This window comes from Gasterosteus aculeatus, chromosome 8 (genome assembly GCF_964276395.1).
Source record: "Gasterosteus aculeatus chromosome 8, fGasAcu3.hap1.1, whole genome shotgun sequence".
NCBI lineage: Eukaryota > Metazoa > Chordata > Actinopteri > Perciformes > Gasterosteidae > Gasterosteus > Gasterosteus aculeatus.
The window spans coordinates 14129013-14147009 of NC_135695.1; the positions used below are offsets into that span (position 1 = coordinate 14129013).

At 45.1% G+C, this 17997-nt stretch overlaps 1 protein-coding gene across 7 annotated transcripts in view; it reads right to left on the minus strand.

Moving 5' to 3' along the window:
* The window catches only part of ephb3b (eph receptor B3b), a 53142-nt gene that overhangs the window by 12208 nt on the left and 22937 nt on the right, over positions 1–17997 (minus strand). For all 7 annotated transcript variants that reach the window (XM_040184137.2, XM_040184135.2, XM_078108288.1 and 4 more), the window contains exons 2-8: positions 13415–13479; positions 9075–9747; positions 5497–5652; positions 4221–4556; positions 1973–2097; positions 1189–1351; positions 664–772 (exon numbers count right to left, since the gene is read on the minus strand). In XM_040184137.2, coding sequence (XP_040040071.1) covers positions 664–772; positions 1189–1351; positions 1973–2097; positions 4221–4556; positions 5497–5652; positions 9075–9747; positions 13415–13479 — 1627 coding nt within the window. The remainder of the gene's footprint in view (positions 1–663; positions 773–1188; positions 1352–1972; positions 2098–4220; positions 4557–5496; positions 5653–9074; positions 9748–13414; positions 13480–17997) is intronic.

A 17997-nucleotide genomic window follows, 5' to 3' on the forward strand; every position in this document is an offset into this window, starting at 1 on the left:
TGAGCGAACAAGCGAGAGCGAGAGGTTGGGTAGCAAGGGAGATTATTATTCAGTCTAGCGTGACCGATGCCCACGCTTGTCAGCGGCCGCCTGAACTGGCTGGTGGAGAGAACCCTGGTGGGCGCGATTCAGTGTTGGGTGCCAACCTTTCACACGTATGCACACACACGCACTGCACTTCCTGCTTGACAAATGAATGGTGAAAGAATTAACGAGTCAGGCTTTTTGAAAAGGTGAGCAGCCGCTTGCATCATCCCAGTCAATTGGGCTCAGCAGACACGGCCACATCTGGGTTCTTTGTGGTCGGGCGAACGCACAGTGGAGTCTGTGAGTGCTGTGCCACGGGGACAGACCTATCAGGCCTAACAGCTGCTCCACCATGCTGTGTCCAGTGAGCAAAGTAGCATTTTGGCCAAAGCTGTTTACTATTCACGAATTCAGAAGGCTAATCTGGCATTCAGGGGGCTCACAGGTGGCACAACAATCCGCTGAGACTCTTCTCGGGTGGTTTGGAGGACATGCAAATAAAGTTGACATTTGAAGCTAGCTCCTTTTTTTTTAATATTGTTTTTTTTCCACAAATGTTCCCTGAAAGTCCTCACGTATGAGCATATGCTGCGGTCGACGAGTCAGCGTGGCTGATAAAGTTAATTGTATCCTGACCTGAGGCAGACGATTGCGATGACCACGACTGCAATGATGAAGACGAAGGCAGCAGTGGCTGATCCCACGATGAGGGGCAGCTGATCATGCCATGACTTTTGGTCGTCATCTTTGGGGATCAAAGAGGAAAAAGTGGTTAGTTAGGAGGGCTGCTCACATACATTTACAACACACTAGCCGGAAAGTATTTTCCTATATCTAAATATAACCACGCCCCTGCGTTCTTTAGACTTCATCAAGCACAATGTGAGCAATGTTTTTGTCTGCTTAATGATATCTATGATGTAGAGAAGAACTGAAGCTGATACCTTGTCTGATTACCAGTATATTTTCACCAAATCATAAGTCAGTTTCTTAACAAGGACTTCAGTCTTTTGGAATAAATAGGCATGGTAGCTTTGAGACTCCATTATGTTCTTAAATTCATGCCCAGCACTATTGAGGTGTATAATGGTATTGCGGCAAAACAACAAATATTTCAAATATACCCCTGTGGGTGAGGAAGTAGATATGGGAGTAACATACTTTTAAAGTTGGTGCTGAAGTCGGCTGGGCTGCTGTAACGGCCGTAACCGGCCACTGTCCTGGCACGGACCTGTACCACGTAGGGGGTTCTGGCCTTGAGACCTTCAATGCGGGCGTTGCTCCGTTGTGCAGTCATAGTGTGGGCAATTGCCTCGCCCTGATCCTGCAGAGGCAAAGATAAGTAATATGGCATCAGCAATCAAAACGATGCAAAACAGTGTGCCCCTGTGTTCTCCCTTCTCTTCCCTTTCCCTTACACACCAATCTAACCACACAGGCCGTGAAAGCAATATGGAGACTAGAGGAAGAGAGAGAGAGATAAATGGAAGGAGACAGATTGTAGCCTTTGTGTTAATTCGATGGGAGGAGGACATGTCAACCAACAGAGGTGACATACACTGAGGGACTTTGTTCTTTCTCCAAGGCAGATCCAGACACAGCTCTCTGGGCCTTTGAAAAAAATCCAGAACTTTTGTAATGTGTGGATTGAGAAAGGACAAGAGGGAGGGCAAGAGAGAGATGGAATTAGGGCTTCAGAAAAGGGCAGAGCAGAATATAAATATGAAAGGGGATTGGGAGGAGAGAAATAGAGAATTGGAAGAAGGGATAAAATGATGGGATGAGATCACGCAAAATTGGAAATGGTGACTTGCCTCACTGAAACCTTGTGTTTATCAGCTGAGGCATTGTTTTTCCACATTAGCAGAAACACAGATGACACAGAGACCATGCAAGTCATTGAAATTAGATTGAATTTCAGGGATTGATTTACATTGGTGCTTACCTTCTCATGGTACTTAATCTCATAATCCAGAATGATTCCATTGGGTTTCTCTGGAGGCAGCCAGGACAGGCTCATAGTGCTCACTGTGGCCGCCATCAGGTGAACTATGGGCACTGCAGAGGGAGCTAAAAAAGGCAAGACAAAAAAAAAAGGAAATTCCGCTTTAGTTATAATTTTCTATGTTATGTATTTTTTTCAAACCCTCTGCCCTTTGTGTGTCCACAAAAAAAACAACACAGTCTTTGCTGTGGGCTAGTGAAAAGCTTTGACCGATGGTTAGTATGCATAACCATTCTCCACTATTGCTCAAATTCTGCCTCTGAGTGCTTGGGGAGGGAGAGGGGATATCTAATTCTTCTGTGACAAGAGAATCACACTGGAAAATGAGAGATACGTTTCTGGTACATGCCTTTTCCTTTACCATACACCAACTGTAGGCAGGCTTGGGGGCAAGCACGCGTACAGACTTTTTACTTTTCATTTGATTAACTACAGCTGCACTTTTGCTCCAAACTGTTGAGGAAATATTTGGGAAAGGTTCAGCTATCCTCCGCTGGTAAATTTACCCGTCATATCCATTTTTTATTCATTAATGTATATTTAATACACTCAAAATATATATTATTGTAATATAATATATAATTTGCAGATAAATAGACATGCATTGTTGTCATATAACACACTGGAACCCCTCCCACCTGGGCTTCTAATGCTTTCCACATGTGCATAATAATGGCGTGTTGTCTCAGTCTCTCTTTCCCCTTTTCTAAATTCATCCGTTGCACTCCCCGTTTGCATCACCATCGTAATCTTTTCATAACCAGCTGTCAATCTTCACCTGCAACTTCTATTTAAGAACAACGTTCTCACTATTTCCTACACAAGACTTCTTTAGCTCTTCACTTTTTATCCTTCTTTTCACCACTTTACTCTCAGTCTTAGTCCCTCTCCCTTCCGTTGAGCTTTTTAATCCTCAACTTTTAGCTCTTTCATCCTCCCCCTTGCATTTCCTTTCTCCCTCTACTAGCTGTGTTTGTGGCCAGACATCCCTCTGCTTCTCTCTCTCTCGCTCTTTTTGGGCCCCAAACCTTCCCTTACCTTCTTCATTCCCTCCCCCTATGCTATCCACCAAGGCCCACCATGTCTCCCTTCTCCCCCCAGAAGACAATGCTTCCGAGACCTATCCCCTGGTTTCTCCAGCCAGGGGATTAGGGGCCCTCCTCCGGGTGAAGACGTTGGAGTTACCATGGAGGTGGCCCCTGGGGCTTATCGCCGCCCTATTATTTATTTTGCTTCTTAAAAGGTGAATGCACACGAAGGGATGGTCTTGGGACTACACCAAGGAATTATCTGATCACAGATGATGCTCTCTTGCCCCCTCCTATCCTTTCACCGCTTTTTGTTTTTTGCAAGCAACTGACCCCAAACCACCCCGGATGGAGAGTGGACCCCATCTGAACAGTGCTGAACGGCATGTAAAACAATGAGGCCCTCACGTGGGGCCCTATAGGGCCTTTGGGTCTTAGACCCCAAAACACAAGGCCTCCCTGAAATAGGAGGAGAAGGCCATGGAGAGAGGAGAGAGATGATCAGGGAAGGAGCATAGCACAATGCTGGGTTTCTGACCCTGCAGTAATAGTAAATTTAACATAAAGATTAAACACATCCAAGGCTCAACAAAAGAGCCCTGGGAGAACCTTGACGGAGAGAAACTAGTTAAAATTAATCTCAACAGCACTAAAATTGCTGAATTTTATTGAGTAAAAATACTATAGCTACAACCATCACCAACCTCAATACATATCAATCTTTTTTAATTCCACCATTAATCCTGAAATGTAATGTTTTTTAATTAATTAAATAAGATTGTAGGCAGTATTGACTCCTATCGGTCCTGAGGGCTGGATGAGTGGTGTCTTGGAACCAGTGGGCAGCTCGAATACTGAAGGTTCAACACTTTGAATGCAGACTGCCTCGCTATTGCTATTTGCAGCGGTGTTTGTACAGAGCGCACTGTGGGCGTGTGAAAAAGGTCCCTTTCTAAGCTCATTCAGAAGAATGTCTTCCTTCTCAATCCCTGTTCAAAGGGAAAATATGTAACACACTCCCACGTGCACAGAAGAAATTGATCTCTCCTTCTTCAGCGCGGAACACATTGTCTTGCATCCTTTTCAAGCCTTCGGCCGTGCCTACAAGTTGAATATTGAAGTTTGACAGGTAAGCCAACGGGACTGCAGCCTGCACCTACCGGCTTGATTTGTGGTGATGTTCACTGCAGAGAACTGGGGTGTGTAGGGGCTCTTGTTGGAAACACCGTTCATGGCCTGGATCTCAAAGCTGTACTGCGTGTGGGCTTGTAGATTGCGCACAGCGACGCGGCGCTGCGTCAGGCCCAGGTGCCGTGGCGAGATATCGACGTTGTCATCGCACCGTGAGCACATTCCCCGCTCGGGCAGGCATTTCTTACAGATGACGTTGTAGAAAATGTCTTCGCGGCCTCCCAGGTCCCGCGGGTCGCTCCATTCCAGCACGAGTGAGGTTTCGTTCACACTGGAGATGACACTGCGTGGAGCGGAGGGAACGGCTGCAAGAGAGAGAAGCAAAGCAAGGATGAGATGAGGAGAATAGGTTTGGAATCAGTATGAATTTAGTCTCCGTGCACAATAGCTGTTACAAGATTTGTCTTGTAGAGAAACTAATGAGAGACAGAGATTCATACTGCAAAGCACAGTTTACATACGTCGTATTTATGAGATCCATGACCCAAGAATATTCCTTGTGGTGTGCTATCCGTACATTTTTTATGCATTAACTGGAAATAAAAGATGTTCTTCCACATAATAACAGTTTTTTCCAGCAGCCCCCCCCGAAAAGGAGTTCAAATTTAAATTGGATGCTCATTTCCAGTCTGTGTCTGTGAGTGAAGTGCTGGGGGGGAACGAGCGAGACCAACTATTGGCAGAGCCATAGCAATTCTTATCCAATTACTGGAGCCTTATCTCTTACTGCACTGTGGGAGAATCAACCCCCCACCCCAGCAACAGAAAAAAGGATCTTCTTCTCCCTTCAGCAGCGCATGAATTAGCTCCTATGTGTCTGTGTGTGTGTGTGTGTGTGTGTGTGTGTGTTGCTATTAACAAAGGCACTGCAACAATAAAAAATCCTTCAGTGTGTCTGTAAAAGGAGGGCAGCATCGCAAAGAGATACACTTCACTGACAGGCAGACAGGGAAGGGCCTGCATGATAACGTTCTGGATAACGTTGGGAAAGCAAGCAGACTTGTTTGCAATGTGTGTGCGTGTGGGAACCTACAACTGAGGGCATTTATCAGCCAACGAATCTGGCAGAATATTTATGTCACTGGTAAATTATTTTATTTCATGGCTAAACGTACATTTGACTAACGATTGAATATAAAATATGAATCCCTTACTGTCTTGTATGACAAAGATTGCAATAAAAGCATTTCACACTATCAGCGTGACTTTGAAACATTTGGTTATTATCGGGCAGTCTTTACTTACTGGTGCAGGGGGAGTCGGGGGAATCGGCGTCTGAGCGGTAGTAACCGTTTCTACAGGAGCAAACACTGGACGCTCCGGAGCTGGCCCGGCTGTTGGCTGGACAGGGTAAGCAGAAGCTGTCTCCTTGTTTGGACTTGAAGGTGCCAGGGCTGCAAGCTGATGTAAAACAAAATAAAGCAAAACTGTGAGGCAATGAAACTCTTATAATAACACTTTTCAATTAGGCACTTGAGCCCAAGTATTACATTCACCTTTTACACATCCTTATCTTTAGTATACGGGCATTCAAAACATGGAGTAACATATTAACTATAGTATTGGTAACACTTTTCCAGTACACCGGTAAACATTTATTATAGATTATATAGATTAGATATATATATATAGATTATATAACATAGATTATAACCACCTATTTGATGTTTTTAGCACGTGTTTGTTTATACGCACATAGACATGGTTTGTCTCCCCCCCCCACAAGCCCACATGTTCCCCTCTCCCCCGACAGAGAGAGCATCTACGGCAAACTGTAGTGGGAAAAGCGTGGTGAGGAGGTTTTGTGCAGCATGTAGCTGTTTGCTTAAACCCATGCTCACACTATGAGACTGTCATCCCAAATTACATGCACAACCCTCAGAGCTAAAACGCTGGCATGGTGCTTCCTTTTGAATTCCGTCAGTTATGAAATACATATGCACATGCATACAGAGAATCAGAGGAACGAATTACACACAGCCACGGATGTAGCTTCACACGCACCATCCATGCCTCAATTTCCCTCCATTCACTTCAATTTACACCGTGTTGACAAACCTTTGGCTCCGTCCTTCTGTGTTTGAAAACTCCCAACACAAAGTTTCCCTTCATCATACGTTAATCATAACAGGTTCTCCATTGGTAAAGCCTGGTTGATCTGATGAAAACAGTGCTGGCCTTATAACTCAGGTGATAAGGCGGCGGATACGGAGGGGAACACAGACGGCGGCGACTTTGGCAGGCGCCATATCTTTGATAAACTGTCTCGTTAAAAGATGAATGACTTTGCCGCGGTGCTTAATAAAGACGAGAGCAGGTAAGACTGGAAAAGTTTACAGGGGCCAGTTGATTAGGTGACCCGCTAGCGCGTTAGCTCGTCAACGTCAAGGACACACTGCAATGTTTGTCCCTCTGAATAATAATCCTCGCGATGGCTCTGCCGTTGGTTTAAGGCTCCCTGTTGAAAACAACCAAGGTTGGAGGTCAAATCTCTAGCGGACCACTTCCTGCTACGGCTGCTTCCCAGTTTTCTTTATTTTTCTCTTTTTTTTCCAAGTTCAATATTAGCACAAACCCACCAGTCGACTACACTGTGTACATTAGCACTGAGTGTATTTGTTATTCCACCATTAATCAGAGTCATCAACACCACTGGCCCATACTGGGAAATACTGCTTGATAAACAGATAAGAAACAACCTTGACTTTTACCAGGTACGGCAAAAACTACTTCCATTTCTTGTCAGGCCCTCCCTTTATGTTTGACCAAAGTCAACTACCAGCAATTTCTCAGGGAAGAGAGATTGGAGAGTTCTCTAACATGTAGGCCTAATGAAAGAAGTTGATAAAGCGGTCCCATTAAAAAAAGCTAGAAAGTGCTGATCAATAACTTCCAGTGATTAAAGGGGTCATCCTCCACCTTTCATCAATTTCCTCTTATAAAAATGGAGAAAGAATGAGGAAGAAAGAGATACAAGGGACTAGAGCAAAAGGGAAGGAGAGATGGAGGAGGTGAAAGAGGTGGAGGCATAGAAAATGCTAATTCAGCAGCCTTCCCAACTCCCCTGTGTCTTATCATAAGCTCTATGTTCATGCAGAACATAGAGCTTAAGGAACTGATTAGAATATATGCTGAAATTGGAAAGTATGGTGCATGACGAGAAAAGTAAAGAATATTCGGGGTGCAGAATGTGCAGCAAACAAGTAAGTGGAAGGGCAAAAAACGGCTCATCCATTAATAAATATGCAGACATCCTCACTGTAACTTGCTTATTAATGAGAGCAGCGTCCTTCGAATTGAGAAGAAAAAGAGAAGGAAAGGAAAAACTAGCAGAAATAAAAAGGTGGCACGAGGTCAGGAAAGCAGAGGGAAAAAAAGAGAAAAAGAGAAGAGTAATGGTGAAAGGATGATGAGAAATGGGTTTGGAGAGGAGAGTGGACCTGAGGAGGGGTGAAAGGAGAAGAGAAGAACGCGGTAGATTTATCCGCCGTGGTCTCCACTGAGGCTTGATTAGAGTATGTTTTATCCGGGCCCAGTTGCCAGGGCCTTAACCTTGAGCTGCCACGAGCAAACAAATTAGTTTTTAACCACATACACCAAGCTTTAGATTTACTAGGCTCTCTCACACACTCATACACACTCTCTGTCTAAAGGTGAGTACACATATTTAGGGTCTGCCAGAAGCTGACAGTGTAAAGTATCCACCCGCTCTCCGGATGATCACTAGCATCAGTGCTTAACTTAAAAGTCTTCTCAGCCTCGTCTCTAAACGCTACGAGGAGAACAATGAGCCCTGTGAACCCGGGCAGGCTGACCACATTCAAACTGTACAAGGGCAGACACCATGCATTCAACACCGCTGATGAATAACCCAACTTGCTCCCCACCATCTATCTCTCTCTCTCTCTCCCTCTCTCCGTCACATTCTGCTTTCTCCATTTGACCTGCGCAGCCCAAACCTAATTTTACGCCCCCGTACCCTCAATACACACACACACACACACACACACACACACACACACACACACACACACACACACACACACATTGTCCATTTATCCCTCGCCCTCTTCCATGCTGTCAACTGCAATGCAGTTCAGTTAAGCCCCCCCCCCTGTTTAAATTCACCTTGCTCTAAACCTCTGTGAACCCGTCATGTTTTCCATCAGAGCTGAAATCGTCACGAGGCCTCTCAGAAACAAACAGCCTCCCCTGGATTTCCATTTATTTAGCAACCAGCTGCCGAGCTAAAGCGAAGTCAGAGGAGAGAACAGTCGCCTGCTGACGGTGTCATCTAGTGTGTACCTCTAGTGTGTGTGATTCTACCTTGTCATCATTGGATTAATGTGTCAAACGTGTGGGGCCGACGGAAAATCGGGTGATGGAGGCTGCGACCTGTATCCAAAACAATGGCGCTTCAATCTCAACAACAATCAGTCCACAACAACCATTTGTGAGAATGAAGGGTCCTTCAGGACAAGACTTTGACCCCTTACTGCACACGTATTCATTCACCATGCCATCAGATCCATCAGATCCCATGTGCCTAAAATGCAAATGGGACTTTTTTCAGCAGTAATAATGTGATACATTATTGATCGCCTTAGGGATCCCCGACCCCCAACCCCAACCGCCGTCTTATTGATGTGAAAAATGTGCACACTGTTCTGTAGATTTATAACAATTTATTGAGTTGTTAGGCGGAGCAGTTAACATTGGGCTTGGACCTTGGTGTGCGTTGTTAAAACCAGTCTCTCTAACCTCCAGATTAATCCACCGTGACAAACACCGAGCGTTAAAATACCTGTTTTGAAAACACTCACCTTGACATTGGGTATCTTTCATGGCTGATTCAAAGCCAGATGAGCACGTGCAGGCTCCTACAGGAACCATCCACTCGCCATCTCCATTGCAGTAGAGCTTCAATGGCACGGACACCTCCAGAGCATTGGGGACACACGTGCCCGGCGCAATGACCAAGGAGGTTGCCTCGGCCCCAGTCGCCGTCTCCGGGAAAACTGCAAAGTTGGCAATGGTGGTGGAGCATTTTTTGTAAAAGACCCTCACTGAGATTAGCGACATGCAGGCGCCGAGATCCTGGAAGGCCAAGTAGAACCCGGCTCTGGACAGCGGCCCGAAACTTCGAACCTTCGTGTTGACCCGCCCAGTCTCAAGCATGGAAAAGCTCTCATCTGGGGCAATGGTATCCACCTTCACATAAGGGTTCTCCATCCAGAAAGGGCTGGTGGCTGTGGCTGAGTCTGAGTCTGACTCATAGTAGAAGAGGTTGAAGGTCTCTTTGCAGGAACCAGGTATGTTGGGAATGCTGTTGCAATCGCGCACTGTGAATTTCATCTCCACGTAGACACGCAGCACATCCTTTCGTGGGATAAAGTCACTGCGTAGCCAATTATTCTGGTTGAGCTCACGCACATTGCACACTTGGTACGTCCGGATGGGGTTCATGGCATCATCGTAGCCACTGACCTCTTCCCACTGAAAAGAGAAACATGAACCGATTAGAGGCTGTAAAGGTGTATTGATATCTTTGACAGATATTCAGGCATTTCTTTCAGCTTTTAGGGCCATTTTCCATAAATCCCCCTGCCTTTGCCATGCTACACTTTTAATCTCTGGCTAGTGGAGCCGGGAACAAGGACTGCAAATTCATCTCAATTACAGCCACCTGTCACCTCTTCACCACCGAGCCGCTGCAGCATGTTTACCTCATATCTGTTTGGAAGTAGCAGTCACATTGCTTCACAACCAATTACGCTTCAATTACAGAGCAATGATCGCAACGTCCTCTAATGAAGATGCCGGTTAACCTTCATGATTTTCATCTTTTACACTCCTTTATTTCTTTCAATGCTGCTACAGTACCCAGGGGGTGAATTACTCAGGATAAGATGGGATTAAATTTTCTAAACTTTGATTACCAGCTTCATTAAATAAGCGTGAGCAAACTAGACTTAAAAGCTTCACTGTGAAACACATCTAATGCATTTTTCAATCTCAAACGAGGACACCAAGATTAAATCGTTTCACTTCAAATAGAAATTCCTGTGTGTATAATATATCTTTGTGCGTGTGTGCTGAGGGATCTGCTCTCCTTTCCTATCACACAAACAGAGTGCATTTCTTTTTTAACTAAGCCAAGGCCTGAAAAGGTTATTTGCATATGTAGCAGGTTTCAAAGTGTTTTGCATTAGGCATGACAGAGAAGCGGGGGATTACATTTGACTGCATCAAACTAGAGAAATAAAAAAAAAAAGCTTAAGTACTGTTTCAGGTAAAAGTGTCTACTCCTATACATGGCTTTCATTGGACTTGCTACCTAAATCTATGGGCTTAAACCGGCAACCTTTTGATTCCAGGCTGGTCGCATCACTTACCCCTCCTGTCACCCTGAAAGACTAACATGCTTAACTAGTATGCCAAGACCCATCTATAACAAATGAAGTGTCAATGGTTTACGCTCTAAGGACCCATGTTTGCCTCCGAACATTTGATTGAAGACACACATTTAGTCATTTGTTTCTATCTGAGCATCTTAATTGAGGCTGTGATATGGATGTGGTGGAAACAAGTCTATTCATCCAGGACCCTGGAGGCTATCAGTGGGAGATGGAGAACGGGCGTAGCTCCTCCGTTGCATTAAAAGAATGGCTCGGCGGGAGCGAAGACGAAGCTGCTGGAGGGAATCAATAATCTCCGACCAGGTCAATGGGATGGCTAAAAGCATGAGGTGTCAATGGGTATTTAGTTCGGTGTAATAAATCACCCACTGCAAAAGAGCGATATGGTCAAGTGTTTGCAGGTGTGTGTGTGTGTGTATGACTTTGTGCGTGTTTGTTTGAATGTGCTTATGTGTGTGTTTACTTGCTCTGCGTGTTTGTTTGAGGGTATGTACGTAGAGTTGTGCTTTTGTTTGTGTGTGTGTGTGTTTAGAGAGAGGTCATCCCCAGAGACACGCACCAGTGGACAACACTCTGCTTAGAAAGCCAGAATGAATTAAGTAGGTCATTTGAAAAAGGGTCAAGTTTCTTGGCATTGATTTACAACGAGATTAATCGTTGTGCAAGATTTACAATTGCACTTAATTTTCTCTTTGTCCTTTCCGATCAAAGCTTTTAATCTGTTGCGGTCCCAAGACTCCTTAAAGATATATGGGGTTGCATTTTGGGATTACCATGGAACAAACAATAGATATCGTTGTCATTCATCAACCTTAAATTAATTTATGGTGAACAGAACTTTAAGTAACCTCGACAGAAACTAATAATAAACTAGTGTCATTAGATTCAGGGATAAACTCAATTGATCCCCCTCAAGCTTTTGTGTCCTTTGATATTTTTGTTGATAGTATGAAGAAGCTCTCTGAAGCTAATTTTGAAGACATGCTCCTTCATCATGTGTTTAAGCATGCTGGGGATCTGTGAAACAGGCAACGATACTCTAACAATAGTTATTATCTCCTCAAGCTGACTGACTTGGTAGATTGTTATCACTTTGCTTATGGAAAACCCTCTGGGTGTCATTCCAAGTCTGAAGGCAGCTTTGCTATGAAGGGGAATACCCCCGCCATGTACCATCTGTTTTTCAAGATAAATGAAACAGTATATGGACAAACACCCCCACACACACACACACAATGCAAGGAGACATACTGGAAATTGGATGTGCACGGAACGGCATTAGTGCAGACACTGAACCCCACATAATGCATGTATGTGATGTATCATGTCATAATAATGAAATATGCTCTTACAAATAGATGCAGTTTATCTTTCCTCTGTGTATGTTTATGTGCCATATGCTGTTATATGTTTGATATAAAAAACCCAGAGATGCTGTTATTGCTTGACAGGACAGCATCCCGGGAGAGTGACTGTGTCTTTTTCTTTTACATTACTTTACATGTCATTTTAGAAATAGATTTCTGTGAACCCTCCACTTGAACATTTGTGAATTTTACTTAAGGCTCACTGTTCATGACCCCCCCCACGTGCAGCCCTCGCACTGTTTTGTGTCGTTGTATCATTAAGGATTCATTTTTCACTGTACGAGAAAAGTAAAAGGGGGGGGAGACAGTGTCAAAAAACAACTCAGGAAAATCCACAGGACATTCTGTATCAAGAAAGTGGAGCAGCGGAGAAACCTTTCTCCAGTCTGTAGGTTGATAATGGGAAACCTGGAGCGCAAAAGGCTCCCCGCTGTATTCACTTCCATTGAAAAGGAGCATCTGTTGCGGGTTTGTTTGGAAAAGAAACGGGAGGTGTTCTGCATGGAAACGGTGGGAGCATCACAACAGCATTATGGTTTAACGAGGAGGAGCGGCGCAGTGGAAGGCAAAGGAAGATGGAGCGATTGGAAGGGAGCGAAGGGCCGTGAGGGTGTTTGTGCGGTTGGGGGGGGGTTAGTGTGTCTGGCTTCATTAGCGCTTAGTAACTTGGAAGTAAAGGGTAAAATAAGAAAGGGTGGGCGACATCCAACAGCTGGCGACGGAATGTTGCTGCAATTGCAGGGCAAAAAAAAAGTATATAAAAATGGGGGCCCACCTTTTAAAACGCGAGGGCCGAGTCAGAGGGCCACACAAAGACAAGAGGAGGAGCGCTTGGGGTCTTTGAAGTATAGCTAAGGAGAGGTCAAGACTCCTCTTTAGGCCATTGTGGAGACCACATGGGAAAGCAAGATGGGGCTGTCGCTGGCACATTGTGTGCGGTAGATTTGAATGCCGGGCCGTGGAACGGGTCAACGGCAAGAAATATTTGGGTCTGTAAAAGGTTAGTTCATGAGGAAACTAGAATTTCTTTCACATTAACCCGTGCACATGAGAGAAGGGGAGAGAACATATGTGGCATGTGGCTGGGCGGGGCAGTGGAATTGATTTGCAGTGAATCTTTTTTTGCTGCTAAAAACTACATCCTGCTGCATCCAAAAACGTATTTGTTACTGTCTGTACCTGCAAATAAATATTTCAAAATATAAATCTGAAACAGCAGTTATGTTGTCCTGCCAATTCTCTCTTATCTTCCAACATTGTTTTTTTTCCCATTAATAAATCAGTCGTACTCACACACACACACACACACACACACACACACACACACACACACACACACACGCAGGCATGCAAACACACACTGCACACTGAACTTACCCCGGTCTCAGGGTGTGCAGTCCAGGCTAATTCTGTCGTGGCCCACTTTGTGTCCATCAGCGTCTCTGTGAACAGAAGCAGCAGAAAAACAACCAGGTCAGGCAAAGAGGAACATGGTGAGAGGGAACATCAATAGGAGTTTCAATAGTTTTGCCATAAAAGTGGTCGAATGAGCGGCGGAAGAGATAAGAGGCTTTGACTTTTTTCTCACATAGCTCGGTACATTAATAAACAACAGAAAAGCGTCGGGCTCAGAGTGATATTACATTCAATTAAACAAAGAAGCACTGTTTGTGTGTGTGTGTGTGACGGGAAGACGACCAGACAGTGAGAAGGTTGGGCAGAGGGATCTAGGTGGGTGATCTGTGAGGTATTGTGTGGCATTTTACTGCAGCTCTTTAGATCCTCCTGGTTAATTAGTTTCATTTAGACGTTTGCTTTCATACTTGGGAAAGGAAACAACAGCGGGTCTCGCTGAGAAACGGTTCCGCTTCCCACAGGGCAGCACAACACACACACACACAAACACACAGAAAGTAACACGTTGTAAAACTCTCCAAGGTATACAACCAAACAGACGGCTTCAGTGAAGAACTGGGCTATAAAGTTTGGTGTCACAAAAGAGGAGCTTTTGAGCGGAAACAAAGGTTGAAACAATCCAGCACTCAATGTTTACCTTATTTTAGCGCCTGTCTCACACATAGAATGACACACACACACACACACACACACCCTTCATACTCACCATACACACAAAACGCAATACAAAATGGCGGATAGGATTCTCTCCAGCAAATCCCTTGTCCCCTCTCCCCTTTTCACCCTCTTGTTCCTACTGGTAAATACGAAGGCTTTGTGCAAGCACCAGGAACACAACAAAGGTAGAGCGTTTTTAGTACCTGGTGCTCAAGGCGCAGTGTGCAGCCACCGTTATTATCTCCACCGCTGTGCTGTTCTACAAGACAGTAAAAGATGATGAAACGGCGCTGCCAGATAGTGATCTTGAACCACGGGGTGTTTCCAATGTTCTAGCCTCAGTTGTAGCTGAAGAAGTCAGTCAACTCGTTTTTCGCTTCGTCGCTGACAGGAAAAAGGACTGGGGAGTAAAATGAAAGAGTAAACCCACATCAAGAGGTGTCTCTCCGGGAGTGGCTCATGGAGCGAATAGCACATACACATAGTTGTGCAGGATTGTATCCAGCTCACTACCAAGTAATCGTTTCCCCTTTTCTCGCCTGTCAGTCTTCAATTTTCTCTCCGTGCTGATAAGGGAGATGCTTTCGAATTAATTAATTCATTCTGCTTCTCTGTGCAGCCCTCTGCTGTTAACAGATATGCATTGAGTCACGTTTGACACATGCAGGAATAAAGGCTCGCTAGTGTTTTCATCTCACAGACTGTGTCCGTGCATGTCAGCTGCAGGACTTCCGCTGACTCATAGCATGACAGCGTGTGATTTGAGACCTTTTTACCGACAGCCATGCAGGTAGGTAAGCTGCTGTGGTGGAAATGATACACCTCCGACGCCTGGTGTTTATTATTATGACTGGCTCGTCTGTGTGCCGCATTGGCTTGTCATTAGAGCCGACCTTGCTGTAAAAGGCAACGCGGCGAAACGCAGGCGGAGTCAAAGAGGGGAGGTAAAGGGGGAGACAGAGACAAGAGAGAAATAACGAGAGGCCGAGAGAAGAAAAAGATGTATGGAAAAAAATAAACAGGAGCACACCGAGGTGCAGCGGTGCGGACAGTGGATCGTTTGGGAGTGCGTGTGCAGCAGTTACGCTTCTCTTCTCGAAGCGTCTGCATTGTTTAGCCTGACCATGTCTGTGCGTGTGTGTGGCTATGAAAGTGCGTACGTGTGTGTCTATGCGGTGGTGTAATTGTGTGTATTTGTGCATTACAGCTCTGTATTGTGCCCAAAGTGGAGCACCAATCCGGAGTCAATGGGCCAAAGCAAAAGCACTGAATGACCACGACCTCACCAGGCCTCTTTGTCATTGTGTGTGTGTGTGTGTGTGAGTGTGTGTGTTTGTGCGTGCACGTTGGTGTGCAGGTTGGTGGCTGCTATGCTCATTTGTCTCCGAGCACTATGTTTATGTGTGTGTGAGCACATCAGGTGGCAGACGTGCACCGGAATATTCATGACCGTCGAGTAAATTCAGAAACCTGCAGATTCACAGAAATCAACTCACACACGCACACTATAGAGAAAAGAAAAGAAATCAGATAATAAAGAGCGATATGTCTTTGCTCAGAGCAAACGTTTCTGTTTGCCAAAACGACAAAGCCCGTGCTGTATGGATTATAAAGGATGAGAGGGAGCCAAAGAAAGATTAAAGAGTGAAAGGTATTTTTTTTAACCTCTGAAAGCGTCTAAAACCATACTGGCTGTTTGCCTAATAGGCTCGGCCGAGAAAGAGTAAGAAGAAAAATAGAAAAAATAATAGGAAGAAAACCAGAAGGACGAGTTGGGGGAGAAACAGCCATTGTATGACTAAAAGATCCTGCCTTGTACACAGGAGGTGCTCTCGTTTGTCTGTTAGCCCGATATGTTTCAGATCTCCCTTTCAAATCCTGGAAAAGTAGAAATGAGAGAGGGGATGATTGTAGGGGAAAGTGAATCAGGCAAACAAACATCCAAATTTACGGGCGTAATAACTCAGAAAGAGTGAAGCGTGCAGATGTGTAATCCTCCGTCCTTGCACGCACTGACTTTTCTCTTATTCAGTTTCAATCTCTCATCATGGAACGGTAGAACTAATTCCCCACCCGTTTCGCTTCATCTACCCCCCCTTTTTGAAACTCCACTTTTTCTGACTACTTAACCCCCCCACACACACACACACACACACACACTTGAAAACGCTAGGTTCAACCTGTTTTCATTTATTTTCCTCTTCCTGCCCCTTCCTCTTTTTCTTGTCAAACTCTATATCTGTGCGTGTGTTTTCAAGCTGTGCTGTGATGGATGTGACTTGTGGGGCGGGGGGGTGGGGGGAGTTTCAACCACCTACCGGTTGCAAGGACTATTCAATTAGACAGTCACTGTTTGAGAAAACCTGGGGGTGGCTTTAGCGAAGTGGTATTTATGATTGAGGTCAATTACAAAAGGGATTAGCATAACAAACCCGGGGGCGCGGGGGGGGTACGATTTTTCCGTTTTATGTATTGCTCTGATTGTGTGAGAAAAATTGCAGGAATACACACACACAGGCTCGGGGGAAATCATATGCAGGCAAATACATGCGTTCACGCACACATGCATCCACACACGCAAAGCCAAACCCTACACTCTAATCCCGTAATGACAGGGCAGGCCTAATAACAGGGGAGGGCACTGAAGCATTTGTCCCTATGGCCGCATCCAACATGCACACACACACACACGCACACGCACACCTACACAGCACCCACAGTTACAAGCCTTTAAAAATATGCCTTTGTTCAAACAAGCAGACTTCTTAAAGAAAAAAAAAGGTCCCATAGAGAAAAAGGGGAAGAAAGGGTATTATTGAGCGAGAGGAATGTGTAGTCGTTTCACGGGGCCCGAGTAGCGAGGAGTAGACAGGTGAGGATTTAGCTTGGATCTTGCCGCGACTACTTTTCAGCTTTTCAGCGCGCTCGTTTTTTTTGTTAGCGTGACCTCGTCAGACGACAACTGAGCGATGACTGAGCCAAAACAAAGATATGACCTCGACAGCCTAGCGGATATGTCCAAAACGATGACTTAATTGCTTCCTGTTAACATAACAAAATGTTCTTCTTTTCTTATTCCAGCTTTAACGGCTGTATTAACGAAACATAATACCAGCAAGACTTTGTTTTACAGCCAGAAAAAAGTAGTGAAAAAAAATAAAAATAACCTCCCCGATGACTCCTTCCTCTAAAATCCTTCCCTTAGGCTACTCCACTAGTTAATTATCTGCTCCCCACCTCTCCTCCGAGATGCTTTTGTTGTACTCTCCGACAGTCAAACAGACCAAGCACATGGCAACCTGGCATGGGGTAGCCACTCCATTAAAATACTATGTTGTCTGGTTGCCAAACACTTGAGCCTCTGTTTAGCCAGAGAAACAGTGAAATGTGTCAACATTGAGAGCGAGGACCCCACGCTCAACTTATTAACGCTATTAGCCTGATTGCTTTTTGTGCTATCTTTGTTGGCCCCGCTTTTGTGAGCCAACGTGGAGTAGAGAAAAAGGAAGAGAGACACAGGGGGAGAAAAAAAGAGAGCAGGAGGAGAGCTGCTATTCAAATTCAAATGGTCCAAAACAGCCCTTTATGCCTTTGTGCGGGGCCAGAGTGCAATGATTAGGAGTCCCTTCCATTTTATGGCGAGACCTCCCCTTCAGCAACCACACACACACACAGTCACGGTAATTGGTTGCTGCGACATAGACAGGCCAAGGAGGTGATTCCTCTGTGGAATTCCTGAACGGACTTGCCTCGCATGACGAGCCCCCGCCCCTCTTTTCAATCAGCACACACACACACACGTACACACACACACGTACACACACACACACACACACACACACACACACACACACACACACACACACACACACACAAATGCTCAGTCA